This window comes from Delphinus delphis, chromosome 15, assembly GCF_949987515.2.
Source record: "Delphinus delphis chromosome 15, mDelDel1.2, whole genome shotgun sequence".
Taxonomy (NCBI): Eukaryota; Metazoa; Chordata; class Mammalia; order Artiodactyla; family Delphinidae; genus Delphinus; species Delphinus delphis.
The window spans coordinates 30,040,996-30,055,442 of record NC_082697.1 but is presented as its reverse complement, the minus strand read 5'-3'; the positions used below and the strand labels follow the sequence as shown (position 1 = coordinate 30,055,442).

Sequence of the window (14,447 nt, the reverse complement as noted above, 5' to 3'; positions counted from 1 at the left end):
TGACACAAGATGCATTGGTTTCCCAGGGTTGCTGTAACAAAGTACCACAAGCTGGATGGCTTAAAACAACAGAAATTTATCAAACTCTCACAGTTCTGGAAGCTAGAAGTTCGAAATTAAGGTGTTGGCAGGGCCATGCTGCCTCTGAAGGCTATCTAGGGGAGGATACTTCCTTGCCTCTTCTTAGTTCCTGGTGGTTGTCAGCAATCCTTGATATTTTTTGGCTTGTAGCTACATCACTTCAGTCTCTGCCTCTGTCTTCACCTGGCCTTCTTCCCTGTGTCTCTGTATATCCTCTCCTCTTCTTCTAAGGACAACAGTCATATTGGATTTATGGTCTACCCTAATCCTAATGTGACCTCATTTTAACTACTAAATAGTCTGCAAAGATGCTATTTCCAAACAAGGTTACATTCTGAGGTAGCAGTTTGACATTAATTTTGAGGGGACACGATTCAACCCAGTACACAAGGATGGGCAGATAAACCAGTGGGATAAAACAGAAACTCTAGAAACAGAACCACACATTGGTCTCACTTACAGCAGATGTGCCATTGCAACACAGTGGGGAAAGAAGTGTCTCTTCAATAAAGGAGTCAAATGAAAATCTGCATGTGGATAAAAAGAACTTTGACCTCTACCTCACATCATACATAAAGACTAATTTCAGATGGATCATAGACCTCAATGTGATAGGTAAAATAACAAATTATTTTCACGATACACACAAGAAATTATCTTCATTATCTGGGGGTTGGCAAAGATTTCTTTAACTGGACACAAATTAAATTAAAAAGCTTTAAATTAAAAGCTTTTGTTCATCAAAAGATAACATTAAGAGAATTAAAAGGCAAGCCATAGAGTATTGCAGTACCCAACAGAGGACTTGCATCTAAAATATTTAAACAGCTCCTACAAATCAATAAGAAAAATATAGTCAACTCATTTTCTTAAATGGACAAAAGACTTGAACAGGCATTTCGTAAAAGAAAATATCCAAACAGGCAATAAGCATATGAAAGGGTCTTAAACATCATTTGGGAAATGCAAAATTAAAACCAAAATGAGATACCACTGAACACCCACCAGACTGGCTAAAAATTTTTAGACTGACCCTACCAAGCTGTGGCAAAGATGTGAACAACTAGAACTTTCATGCACTACCCATAGGAGTAAAACTGGTACAAGCACTTTGGACCAGTAATTCTACTCCTAGATACTCACTCAACAGAAATGAGTCTATATGTCCACTAAAAGACATGTAGAAGAATTTGTATAGCAGCTTGATTCATAATTGCCCCAAATTGGAAGTAACCTAAATATTTGTCAACAGTGGAATGGATAGTTTTATATTCATTCGTAAAATGGAACACTATATGTCAGTCAAAAATATAATTACTGCAACAACATGGATGAATTTCACAAGTAATTGTTGACTGAAAGAAGCCAACACAGGAGAGTATATACCAAATGATCCATTTATGTGAAGTTCAAAAACAAGCATAGTTAATCTACAATGATAAAAATTAGGATAGTGTTAGGGGTGAATATTGATTGGAAAGAGTCATTTCAGGGATGCTGGAAATGTTCTATGTATTGATCTGGGTGATAGTTACAGTGGTGTGTATAATTTTTTTTAATAATTATCTGTATTCTTGAGGCTTTTGCACATTATTAGATGTATATTATATTGATACCTCAATTTTTTAATTAGGAAAAATGTGATATATTAAATATTATTGAAATAAGTGGACTATTGTCAATATAAAAAATTGAGCCTTCTTTAAAATATTTGAGATTTTGTTTTAATGAGATTTCACTTGACCTTATATATTTGGATAACATTCTATGGTTCACTGGTCACTTTCTCATAACATGGTAACAGATATGTCATTTGAGTGTATTCTAGAATAAAGATTCTGGATTTTAAACCATAAATGATATAAATTAATACCAAAAATAAGCAGTTTTAAAATTTTTGTCAAATTCTTATATGGAAATCTCAGTATTGCATTTCTCATTTCTGTCTTTTAGGCTAAGACATCAAGCACACAAAGAATTTTATGCCTACAAACAGGTGAGAGAGATTTACTTAAGATTAGCTTTGATCATGTTCTTCACCAAAAAAATGAGACCTTAGGTTTCCACTCATATTTTAAACTGGGACTAGATTTACTTGTGTTCATTTTAGCATTTTGCTTGCCAATTTGCCATACAAAATACTTCAAGTGTTCCTTTTTTTTTTTTTTTTTTTTTTGGCTGTGTTGAGTCTTCGTTACTGTACACGGGCTTTCTCTAGTTGCGGCGAGTGGGGGCTACTCTTCGTTGCAGTGCCTGGGCTTATTGTGGTGGCTTCTCTTAAGTATTACTTGAAGTTACAGAAAGTTCAAATGATAAAATAATATAACGTAACAGGGAACTTTGGCCAATATTTTGGTAAAGAGAAATGCTGTAGCTTAAAATCCTTGAACTTACTATCATCCTAATGGAGTTCAGAGAGTCCATTAAATGAAATTTTTACCTTCTTCATTAGAAGACATACTAGTTCCTCAGAGGTAACCAGCTGTATTATACTGATCTCATCTCCTCCCCTTTGTGTTTTAAATGTTAGTTCACGTCACACTACTGGAAGTCCAGATACTTCAGTCATTGCTATTAACTCCTAGCCCTTTGTACTATCCCTTTGCTGATATGTTCTTTAAGGTAATAAATTTAGCTTTTCTTGAAGGCCAGTAAAATTTGTTTTTTCTTCCATGCGTCGTCCATTAATATTTTACCACCGATACCAAACAGTGGGCCTAGGTGTTCCTTAATTTTCTTTTGACCCTGAGCATGAAATTATTTTTGTCGTCCATAGCAATTTAGGAGGGGGGGAGAGGTGGGGGTGGGGGCCAAGCTTCAGTTTATTTGGGTCTTTAATCTTGCTGACACTGATGTTACAGACCATGTCGTCATTTTAGGATTACATATCTTTTTATCCATGTCTCTTTGAAATCTGAGCTCATTGGTGAGTTCCTTAGATGTCCACACTGATGTCCACAGGTAACCACACATGGGTCTCGTGTGGGATTTAATATACAGAGAAGAATGTCTTAGTTTTCTAAAGGAATGAATCTTTTTGTCTCAATTTTTGTCTCAAATGGTTTTTTGAGGAACCTCCACACTGTTTTCCATAGTGGCTGCACCAACTTACATTCCCACCAACAGCGTAGGAGGGTTCCCTTTTCTCCACACCCTCGCCAGCATTTGTTATCTGTAGGCTTTTTAATGATGACCATTCTGACTGGTGGGAGGTGATACCTCATTGTAGTTTTGATTTTCTTTTCTCTGATAATTAGTGATGTTGAGCATCTTTTCATGTGCCTGTTGTCCATCTGTATGTCTTCTTTGGAGAACTGTCTATTTAGGTCTGCTGCCCATTTTTCAATTGGGTTGTTTGTTTTTTGTTAATGAGTTGTATGAGCTGTTTGTATATTTTGGAAATTAAGCCCTTGTCAGTGGCATCATTTGCAAATATTTTCTCCCAGTCCTTAAGTTGTCTTTTCATTTTGTTTATGGTTTCCTTTGCTGTGCAGAAGCTTTCAAGCTTGATTAGGTCCTATTTGTTTAGAGATGTTCTTTTTAAATAGTCATCTGCCCTCTTGTCATTTTGCATTATTTTTAACTGATATCCAGTCACCACAAAGTCAGGTTAGGGACAGCACCTGGATGAGTTTTAAACCTATTTACATAATTCTGGATAGAGCTAAAGTTTTCTGAGGATACTGATATATAATAATAAGCAAAGCTTCCAAAATTAAGATTGACCTTACTTTTCAGTCTTTTATAAATTACCAGTCTGTCCCATGAGTCAATACTGTGTTTTACCAAATCATGAGGCAAGCAATCTCATTTACTTTCCCCCCATATTAGCACATACTCCAGATAGGCATGTGTTAATTTCTTCTCCCAAAATTTAATCTATTCTCAAAGAGATTTTAAAATTGCTTTTCAGGAGAATACTACACCTTGCTCAAGTTAAAAGAATGTTGCTAAAATGTTCTATCTCAAACTGTAAGAGATTCTCTCTAATACTGAATATGAGGTGAAATGAGCTATATACAGAAAAGAAAAATATTTGTAAGAACAATGAGAAATCTTTTAAATTACAGATTTAAATGGGCATAAAAGCATACTTTTTTTTTGTCTTACAGGTTATATTAAAAGAAAAAGTAAAAGAACTGAATTTACATGAGGTAAGTTGCCTATAAGTATTTTAATCTGCTCTTGAGTATATGCTAACAGAAGTGGTATGCTGTGGTATGCTTAAACATCTATATTTTCACACACTGAAAAAAATTGGGCTTATTTTGATCAGCTTAATAGAATATTTGAGGGTGAGGTCACATAAAAATCAATTTTGTGAAGACTTATAAGAGTGTAAAATAACTCATTTTTAATAGGAATGGTGTCAGTGTAAGATTTCATAGCAGCAGGGATGCTGCTTGCTGTCCATGCTATACGAGTAGGAGATAGATATAAACAAGTTTTTCTACTCAAGATGAATTTGCACTAATTTCACTCTTGAAAATGTTCCCAGAAGTCCTTTCTTAACAATGGCACAAACAAGGCAGTGATTACTTCATGAAGGTGGGGGCTTGGGGAGGTGAGACAGAGGGATGGAATAGGGAAGAGCTATAGGGAGAGATATGAACTCTTGGACTTGTCTAGTAATGAGGTTGTGTGGTTGGGGTGTTCACTATATTGTTATGCTTTCTAAGCTATATACAGATGTGTGTGTGTATCCTGCTATGCACCTTAAGACACGTAGTCTATAGTAATTCTTGTTTATTTTATTCCTTGTCTTGCCACTGATTTCAAATGCTCAGAGTTTTTATTTTTAATTTTAGGGCCCTTTCTCTTCCACCCTTTCTGAGTTTTTTAATTGGTGTTTAAAGCAAGGACTTGAAAAGCTACACACTGTCATATCTATGTTTTATATAGCATAACTGTGGTGAAGCTACATTACCAGTCTCTTCAAAGAGAGTTAAGTTGTGAAATTATTTGAATAATAGTAAAAAAAATAATGATTTATATTATTGTTGAACACTTTGAAATTATCTACTGCTCCTTTGCTCTTTTTTTAAAATATTTATTTATTTGGTTGCACTGGGTCTTAGTTGCGGCAGGTGGGCTCCTTAGTTGTGGCATGCATGTGAGATCTAGTTCCCTGACCAGGGATCAAACCCAGGCCCCCTGCATTGGGAGCTCAGAGTCTTAACCACTGTGCCACCAAGGGAAGTCCCTCCTTTGCTCTTTCTGCATGTTTTTTATCAAAGAGTTGATATGGTACAGCATTTCAGAACTAACCTTGGATTAAACTCAAGCATCAAATACTGTTTGATTTTTAAATTTTTCCTAAAACAGTAACAGAAAGTGATCCTCTTTTGTTTGGAGTCTTTTTGATGACCATAAATGAAAAGATCTAATTCTGACATACATTAACAATACTGAATAACCATGTTTGTCAGGAATAGAAGTCTTCCTTATTGGTTTGACCCATTAGTTTAGAATCTTTATCCTGAATAAGTGAATTGTGTTACATCATTACTCATCAGAGTTAGTATCCCAACCGCACCCACTAATTCCAGTTTCACTGTGCCCAAGAAAACCTAACCTTGCTCTACAACTTGTTTCCAGAGGCCAGTCATGTACTTTTTGCAGTTTGGTCCTTTTTTGATGCACTTCTTTGTGTTGAAACTATTTTGTCAAACTTCTTTGTGTGTGTGCATTCCTGTGGCCTAATTATACAATGATACATAGCTTGTTCCTGTGTAAGCACACATAATTTCAATATGAATAACGTTATTAGTGAATAATTATAATAGTGGAAAATCAGAGACAAGCTAAATGTCCATCAGTAGTGTGACAAATAAATAAAACATGATACACTGGAAGATTATCCATCAAGAGAGGGAGGGAGGGAGGAAAAGAAGGAAACCTGATACAGTGATTCATACAGTGAGGTACTATACGGCAGGCAAAATTAAGGAACAAGCTCCATCTATAAACACATCAACCTAGATAGATCTCTAACGGAATCTTGAAAAAGCAAGTTGCAAAATGATATAAATGTTTATATCATGTATGTAAACTAAGATAAACACATTTTTCATGGATTTATATGCATACTGCTTAGTTTTTGAAAAGGATGCATAATGATCACACAGAGGAGGAGAGAAGAGGGAAAAGATTAGGGGAAGTTGGTCAAAAGGGATATTAATTTCATATATAATGTTCTTAATTTTAAAGAAGGAAAGTAAGTTAATATATTATTTTAAAAATACAGTTGAGGAATTCCCTGGAGGTCCAGTGGTTAGGACTCCGTGCTGTCACTGCCAAGGGCCCAGGTTCAATCCCTGATCAGGGAACTAAGATCCCACAAGCCACGTGGCAAAAAAAATCTAAAAAGTACGGTTGAGGGCTTCCCTGGTGGCGCAGTGGTTGAGAGTCCGCCTGCCGATGCAGGGGACACGGGTTCATGCCCAGGTCCGGGAAGATCCCACATGCCACGGAGCGGCTGGGCCCGTGAGCCATGGCCGCTGAGCCTGCGCGTCCGGAGCCTGTGCTCCGCAACGGGAGAGGCCACAACAGTGAGAGGCCCACGTACAGAAAAACAAAAAAAGTACAGTTGACCCTTGAACAACATGGGTTTGAACTGCACGGGTCCACTTATACGCAGATTTTTTTCAATAGTGAATACTACAGTATTACACGGTCTGTGGTTGTTTGAATCTGTGGATGATCCCACATGCTGTGCGGTGTGGCCAAAAGTTATAAAAAAACAAAACAAACATAAATAAATAAATTGCATCTAATGGAGTCTTGGTATCAAGAGAAACAGAAAAGTGCCATGGAAGCTGTGACACACTGGGGCATGCAAGGTCCTGTGTTAAAGAAGTTGTCAGCACTCAGCTCTAGCTAATTGTTACCATAGGGGAATGTAGGCTATTGCCAACTATTGCCAGATATGGGTTTTTTTTAAGAAAAGCCTGAGAGCCTTGACATTAGTCTGTGATCTGCTTGTCATTTGCATTTAGTCTTTGATTTGTTCACCACAGTGTCCCCAGCTCTGGTTATGGTGAATGGTTGCTTTCTCCACTTAATTTCTTTTGCACCTTTATCAAAAATCAAATGGCCATATTTTTGTGAGTCTATTTCTGGATTCTCTATTCTGTTCCATTGATTTCTGTGCCTATGTCCCTTCACCAATACCACAGTCTTGATTACTGTATTTTTATAGCAAGTCTTAAAATCAGGTAATATGACTCCTCCAACTTTATTCTTCTTTTCCAAAACTGTTTTAGCTAGTCTGGTTCCTTTGCTCTTCCATGTAAATTGTAACAGCAGCTTGTCTATCTGTACACACACAAACAACAACAACAAAAATCCTGCTGGGATCTTGATTAGTATTGCATTAAATATATAAATCGGGGGAAATTTGGTATCTTTACCATGTTGAGTTTTCTAATCTGTAAACACATTATGTCTTTATATTTGAAGTGTTTTTATAGACAGCATATAGTTAGGTCATGTTTTTTAATCCACCCTGCCAACCTGTCTTTTAATTGATGTGTTTAGACCATTTATGTTCAATGCAATTATTGATGTGTTTGAAATTAGGTCTACTCTTTTACTATTTATCTTCCGCTTTTGCCCCTCTTTCTTATTCCTTTGTCTCCTCCTACCTTCTTTTGGGTTATTTGAACATTTTTAGTATTTTATCTATTGTGATTTTATATTTTTGTATAATTTTCTAGTGGTTACTTAGGGATTACAAAATAAATACCTAGAATCAATTTTTTAGCACTTCATTTGCAATGTAGAAACCTTATCACCGTATAGATCCCTTTACTTTTACTCCTTTATACAGTAAGTGTCATATTACACCTATATACATTGAAAATGGCATCAGACAGTGTTACATTTTTTACTTTTAACCATCAGATATATTTTAAAGAATTCAGGAGGGGACGAATAGTTTGTTATATTTATCCAAATATTTACCATTTCTGTTGCTCTTAGTTCCCAGTTTTCCAAGTTTCCTTCTTATGTCACTTTCCTTCTATGTGATGAACCTCCTTTAGCAATTCTTTGAGAGCAGATCTGCTGGCTATGAATTCTATTAGTTTGCCTTCATCTGAGAATGTCTTTATTTCACCTTTTTTTTTTTTTTTTTTTACGATACGCGGGCCTCTCACTGTTGTGGCCTCTCCCGTTGCGGAGCACAGGCTCCGGACGCGCAGGCTCGGCGGCCATGGCTCACTGGCCCAGCCACTCCGCGGCATGTGGGATCCTCCCAGACCGGGGCACGAACCCGTGTCCCCTGCATCGGCAGGCGGACTCTCAACCACTGCACCACCAGGGAAGCCCCTATTTCACCTTTATTCCTAGGTTATTTCTTTTCTTTCAGCGTTTTTAAAATGTTGTGCCACTTCCTTCTGACCTCCATGGTTTCTGATGAGAAATTCATAGTCATTCGAATCATCAATCTCCTATCCATAATGTGTCATTTTTCTCTGGCTGCTTTCAAGATTTTTTTCTATGTCTTTAGTTTTCAGCAATTTGATTATGATATGTCTCAGCATGGATTTCTTTGGCTTCATAAATATGTAGGTTTGTCTTTCACCAAGCTTTGGAAGTTTTCAGCCATTATTTCTTCAAATATTTTTTCTGTACTGTATTCTTTCTATCCTGCCACTCTCCCAGAGAAGGCCTCATCCACCTGCTGTGGCCATGTGGGCCAATCAGAACCCTGAGCCCACATCTACAGTACAGTACAGTAATACAGCCATCCATATAGCTTCTAAATTTGAACATGTTTGGTTCCATCCCCACTTCTGTCAGGGTGATATTGCCTATACATACAGAAAGGGAAGGAGAACCTGCTCCCTCCTGCATCTCAGCAGAAGGTGGGATCCTAGCTGCACAAGGACAAGGAACAGTCATCTTTAGGTCAGTTTTCCTGGATCAGGCAGAGAGTGGGTGAGAAGTCATGTGGCAGACATGCTATGGCCCTGCTCTACCCTACTTTCCACAAGAAGAGACTGTAGGAAGGTAACCCCATTGGAGTTGCCCCCCTGTGTAAAATGAAGTTAGGAACATCTTTTCCTTCTCCTCACCTCCCCACAAGCTCATTCCCTTCCCTTTGGTCCAGTGAGGAGGGGGTCTGGTGGTACAAGTTTTGCCACATCCCTTTCTTATGTAGGAGGAGGTATAAACCCTCTCAGTCTTTCTAGGATTACTGATCAATCTTCTTATAAATCACATTACTCAAATTAATTTTAAAATTATAATATGAATACTTAGAGCCCAACTGAGTTTCGTCCCTCAGTTTAAATTGTAAAAATTGTTTTACAAAAATAGTTTAAAAAAAACCCCAAAGCATGTATAGGGAGCTGACAGTATACAGGACCCTAGAGATTGAGTGGGCAAAGTATAGTCCCTCCCTGCCCTCAAGGAGCACTGATCCCACAGGAAAGAAAGTCATAAGCCAGTGAGGCAAGGACAGTAAAGGGCTGAGCACACTAACACATGAGGGCCATGGAACGGACGTCCCACTGCACTTCAGTTTGGAACAAGAAAGTCAGATCTTTCCTGAGCAGCACAGCCATGTTTAGAGTGCTTTCATAGCTTTTAAAGATTCCAACCTTAAATGACACGTCTGAACTGGGAATGCTGCCTTTGCAAAAGATATGATTATCCTCGTAACTATTCAAGGAAAGGTATATTAGTGTTCACTACCACCATCAAAGAATGATTGTATATTTAAAAGAAAATCATTTTGGCTAAATTCCCTGGGCTGTGGGTCATTTTCATTGTGTGACGTTGTCTTCCCCACATGACTCTCCACTCCCTAGCTTGCATTTTGAGGTAAATTTATAGACTGTGTCAACCTCTTGAAAATTGTCAAATCCTTCCTTCTTGGTCATTTTAGGGATCATGCACTCTGTGAATACTAGAAAATTAGGCTTCTTTCCAGTATATATGCTATGGTCACTAAAAGCCATTTTTCCCTTGAAATTTGTTTTATTTATGGGTATAATCTCAGTGTAAAGAAAATGGAATCATGTATACAAGGTGGCAAAATTACCAAGATGTCTGTTTCTTCATATAATTTATCTTAAGAGCAAGGGAACTGACACTTTAAAAAATTTAGGTGATGTAAGTATTATTCCTTATTTTGCTTTTGTAAAAATTGAGGTTTAAGAAAGTTGAGGGAAATGGGCATGTCCTCTAGCTTCTGAGTGTGGAGAAAGAAGGTGACCCTATCTTTCTGAGTCTGGAGCCTTCACATTATGATGCCCCTACTGCACCCACAAACTTGAAGCTTCTGCTGTCCCTCAAGCTGCAAAAAATTACTTTGAAATGCCGTGACCCGGCTTCCTTTTGTTCTCTGCAGATGCCATCAATAGCATGTAAAACAAATAAACTCAAGTATCTACAGACTGACCAATCAGTAAACGTATGTCCTAGCCCTGTTTCTGACAGGGCTGATAGGATCTATTCTTTTTTTTTTTTTTTTGACAAGAAAGTAGGGTTTATTGGTGGGCATGGGTAGGGAGGGGGCAGCACCAAGGCTCTCATGAGTGCAGGGCCCGCCATTTGTCCAGGGGGCCACGATTAGGGATGTACTTGACCCCACAGCCATCTGGGATGAGCCGCTTTTCTGCCACCATGTTTTCAAATTCATCTGCATTAAACTTAGTAAATCCCCACTTCTTGGAGATGTGGATCTTCTGGTGGCCAGGGAACTTGAACTTGCCCCTGCGGAGGGCCTCAATCAAATGCTCCTTGTTCTGCAGCTTGGTGCGGATGGACATTATGACCTGGCAATGTGGACCCTGGCCACTGTGCCCTGGGGCTTTCCAAAGGCACCATGCATACCTGTCTGGAGCCTAGATTGGGGACAGCATGCCAGTCATTAATGTCCCCTGGAAAGGGCTGTCTCCAAGGTCCCTTAGGGCAACCCATACAGGCAACAGGCCGCATACACTACCGAGGAGGCTGCTGTTTGCAGCCATTGCGCACCAGGCCCCCATGGGTAAAAGAGCACAGTCGGCTTAACTGGCTGCAAAGGATCTATTCTTTGACTTCAAAAAATGAAGAGTGATGGGAATGTTTCCTATCCTCATTCTGTGAGGCCAGTATTGCCCTAATATCAAGACCAGTCAATGACATCATAAAAAAAGAAAACTCCAAACCAATATTCCTTATGAATATAGTTGTAAAAATCCTCAACAAAATACTAGCAAACCAAATTCAGCAGCATATAAAAAGGATTATATATCATAACTAAATGGAATTTATCCCAGGAATACAAGGTTGGTTCAACAAAGGAAAATGAGTCAATGTAATACCCCCTATTGACAGAATAAAGGGGTAGGGAGAACACATGACCACCTCAATAGATGTAGAAAAAGCATTTGACAAAATTCAACATTCTTTTATGATAATACTCAATAAACTAGAGGCAGAAGGGAACTTCTGCAACTTGATAAAGATTTCTATGAAAAACCCACAACTGGGCTTCCCTGGTGGTGTAGTGGTTAAGAATCCGCCTGCCAATGCAGGGGACACGGGTTCAAGCCCTGGTCCGGGAAGATCCCACATGCCATGGAGCAACTAAGCCCGTGCGCCACAACTACTGAGCCTGCACTCTAAAGCCCCCAAGCCACGACTACTGAGCCCACATGCCACAACTACTGAGGTCTGCATGCCTAGAGCCTGTGCTCCGCAACAAGAAAAGCCACAACAGTGAGAAGCCCGCACACCGCAATGAAGAGTAGCCCCCGCTCACTGCAACTAGAGAAAGCCCACGCGCAGCAACGAAGACCCAAAGCAACCAATAAATAAATAAAAATTTTAAAAAACAAACAAAAAGACCCCACAACTAACATCATACTTAATGAAAGACTGAAAGCTTTTCCTCTTAAGGGGAAACAAGACAAGGATGCCTACTCTTATCACTTTTATTCAACATTGTACTGGAGGAGTCTAGGCAGAGCAGTTAGGCAAGAAAAAGTAATCAAAGGCATCCAGATTTGAAAGAAAGAAGTAAAGCTATATTTGCAGATATGATTTTGTAAACACAGAAACCCCTAAAGAATCCACCAAAAATCACAAGATAAATGAGTTCAATAAATTTCCAGGATAAAGATCAATATACAAAAATCAGCTGTAGGGACTTGCCTGCTGGTCCAGTGGTAAAGAATCTGCCTTCCAATGCAGGGGACGCAGGTTCAATCCCTGGTCAGGGAACTAAGATCCCACATGCCACGGGGTAACTAAGCCCATGCACCACAACAACTGAGCTCACACGCCTCAACTAGAGAGCCTGCACACGGCAAACTACAGAGCCCACGAGCCCTGGAGCCTGCATGTCACAACTAGAGAAGAGAAAACCCACAGGCCACAGCTAGAGAGAAGCCCATGCGCTGCAAAGAAAGATCCCACATACCTCAACGAACATCCCATGTGCCGCAACTGAGACCCAATGCAGCCAAAAATAAAATAAAGTAAATTAAATAAATAAATAAAATCAGCTGTATTTCTATGCAGTGGCAATGAACAATCTGAAAATGAAATTAAGAAAGCAATTCCAATTACAATAGCATCAAAAAGAACAATATTCCTAGGCATAAATTTAACAAAAGAAGCTCAGACTTGTACACTGAAAAATTATAAAACATCATTGAAAGATATTACAGAAGACCTAAATGAATGGAAAGACATCCTTTGTTCATGGTTTGGAAGACTTACTATTGTTAATATAGCAGTATTCCCCCAAAATATTTACAAAATCAACACAACTCCTGTCAAAATCACAGCTGCCCTTTCTTTTTTTTGTAGAAATTAACAAGCAGAATTTAAAATTCACATGGAAATGCAGGAGGCCCTGAATGGCCAAACACAGTCTTAAAAACAGGAGAGGATTGGAGGATTCACACCTCCCAATATCAGAACTTACTGCCAAGCTACAGTATTTAAGACAGTGTGATACTGGCAGATGGACAGACATACAGATCAATGGAATAGAAATGAGAGTTCAGAAATAAACCCATACACTTATGGTCAATTGATTTTCAACAAGGGTGCCAAGACATCCAATAGGAAAAGAGTAATCTATTCAACAAATGGTTCTGGGATAACTAGATAACCACTTAAAGAATGAAATTGGAGCCCTGCTTCACACCATACACAAAGGAACTCAAACATGAATCAAAGGGCTTCCCTGGTGGCGCAGTGGTTCAGAGTACACCTGCCGATGCAGGGGACGTGGGTTCGTGCCCCGGTCCGGGAAGATCCCACATGCCGCGGAGCGGCTGGGCCCGTGAGCCATGGCCACTGAGCTTGCGCGTCCGGAGCCTGTGCTCCGCAATGGGAGAGGCCACAACAGTGAGAGGCCCGCATACAGCAAAAAGAAAGAAAAAAAAAAAAAGACATTGAAAAAAAAGAAAGTAAAGAGACAAACCACAGGGAGAAAATATTTGCAAATCTTATATCTGGTAAGAGTTTGGTATCCAGAATACATAAAGAACTCTTACAACTCAATAATAAAAAGCCTACAAAATAAAAAGATCTGCAAATACTTTGTCCCAGTCTTTTTATCCTAACAGGATCTTTTGCAGAGCAAAAGTTTTTAAATTTGATGAACTCCAGTTTATCAATTTTTTTTGGTTGCTTGGTGTCTATGGATGTCCCATTGCTCCAACACCATTTGTTGCAAAGGCTGTCCTTCTGCCATTGAAATGCTTTTGCACCTTTGTCAAAATCAGTTGGCTATCTGATAAGGGATTTGTGTCTAGTATATATAAAGAAGTCTCACAACTCAGTAACAAAAAGAAAAATTACCCAACTAAAAAACGGGCAAAGAATTTGAAAAGACGTTTCTCCAAAGAAGGTACACAAATGGCCAGTAAGCACATTGTTAGTCATTAGGGAAATGCAAATCAAACCCCCAATGAGATGTCACTTCATACCATCTAGGATGGATATAATCAAAGAGACAGACAATAATAATAACCTGAAGATATGGAGAAATTGGAGCCCTCATACACTGCTGGTGAGAATGTGAAATGGTTTGGCCACTTTGGAAAACAGTTTAGTAGTTCCTCAAAAAGTTAAACATAGAGCTACCATATGACCCAGCAATTCTACTCCTAGATATATACCCAAGAGAAATGAAAACTCTTAACAGATACTTGTGCACCAATGTTTAGAGCAAGATTATTCACAACAGCCAAAAGGTATAAACAACCCAAGTAGCCATCAACAGATGAATGGATAAATGTGGTATATTCATATAACGGAATACTATTTTGCCACAAAAACGAAGTATTGATTCATGCTACAGCATGAATGAACTTTGAAGGTATCTTTCTAAGTGAAAGGAGACAGGCACAGAA

At 38.7% G+C, this 14,447-nt stretch overlaps 1 protein-coding gene and 1 non-coding gene across 3 annotated transcripts in view; one reads left to right on the top strand and one right to left on the bottom strand.

Moving 5' to 3' along the window:
• Positions 1-14,447, top strand: part of RNF24 (ring finger protein 24) — a 140,598-nt gene that overhangs the window by 116,125 nt on the left and 10,026 nt on the right. For both annotated transcript variants that reach the window (XM_060031179.1, XM_060031177.1), the window contains exons 3-4: positions 2,035-2,077; positions 4,194-4,235. In XM_060031179.1, coding sequence (XP_059887162.1) covers positions 2,035-2,077; positions 4,194-4,235 — 85 coding nt within the window. The remainder of the gene's footprint in view (positions 1-2,034; positions 2,078-4,193; positions 4,236-14,447) is intronic.
• LOC132439097 (small nucleolar RNA SNORA70) lies at positions 10,982-11,116 on the bottom strand. The gene has a single exon (XR_009522322.1). It is a non-coding gene; the product is annotated as a small nucleolar RNA SNORA70 (small nucleolar RNA).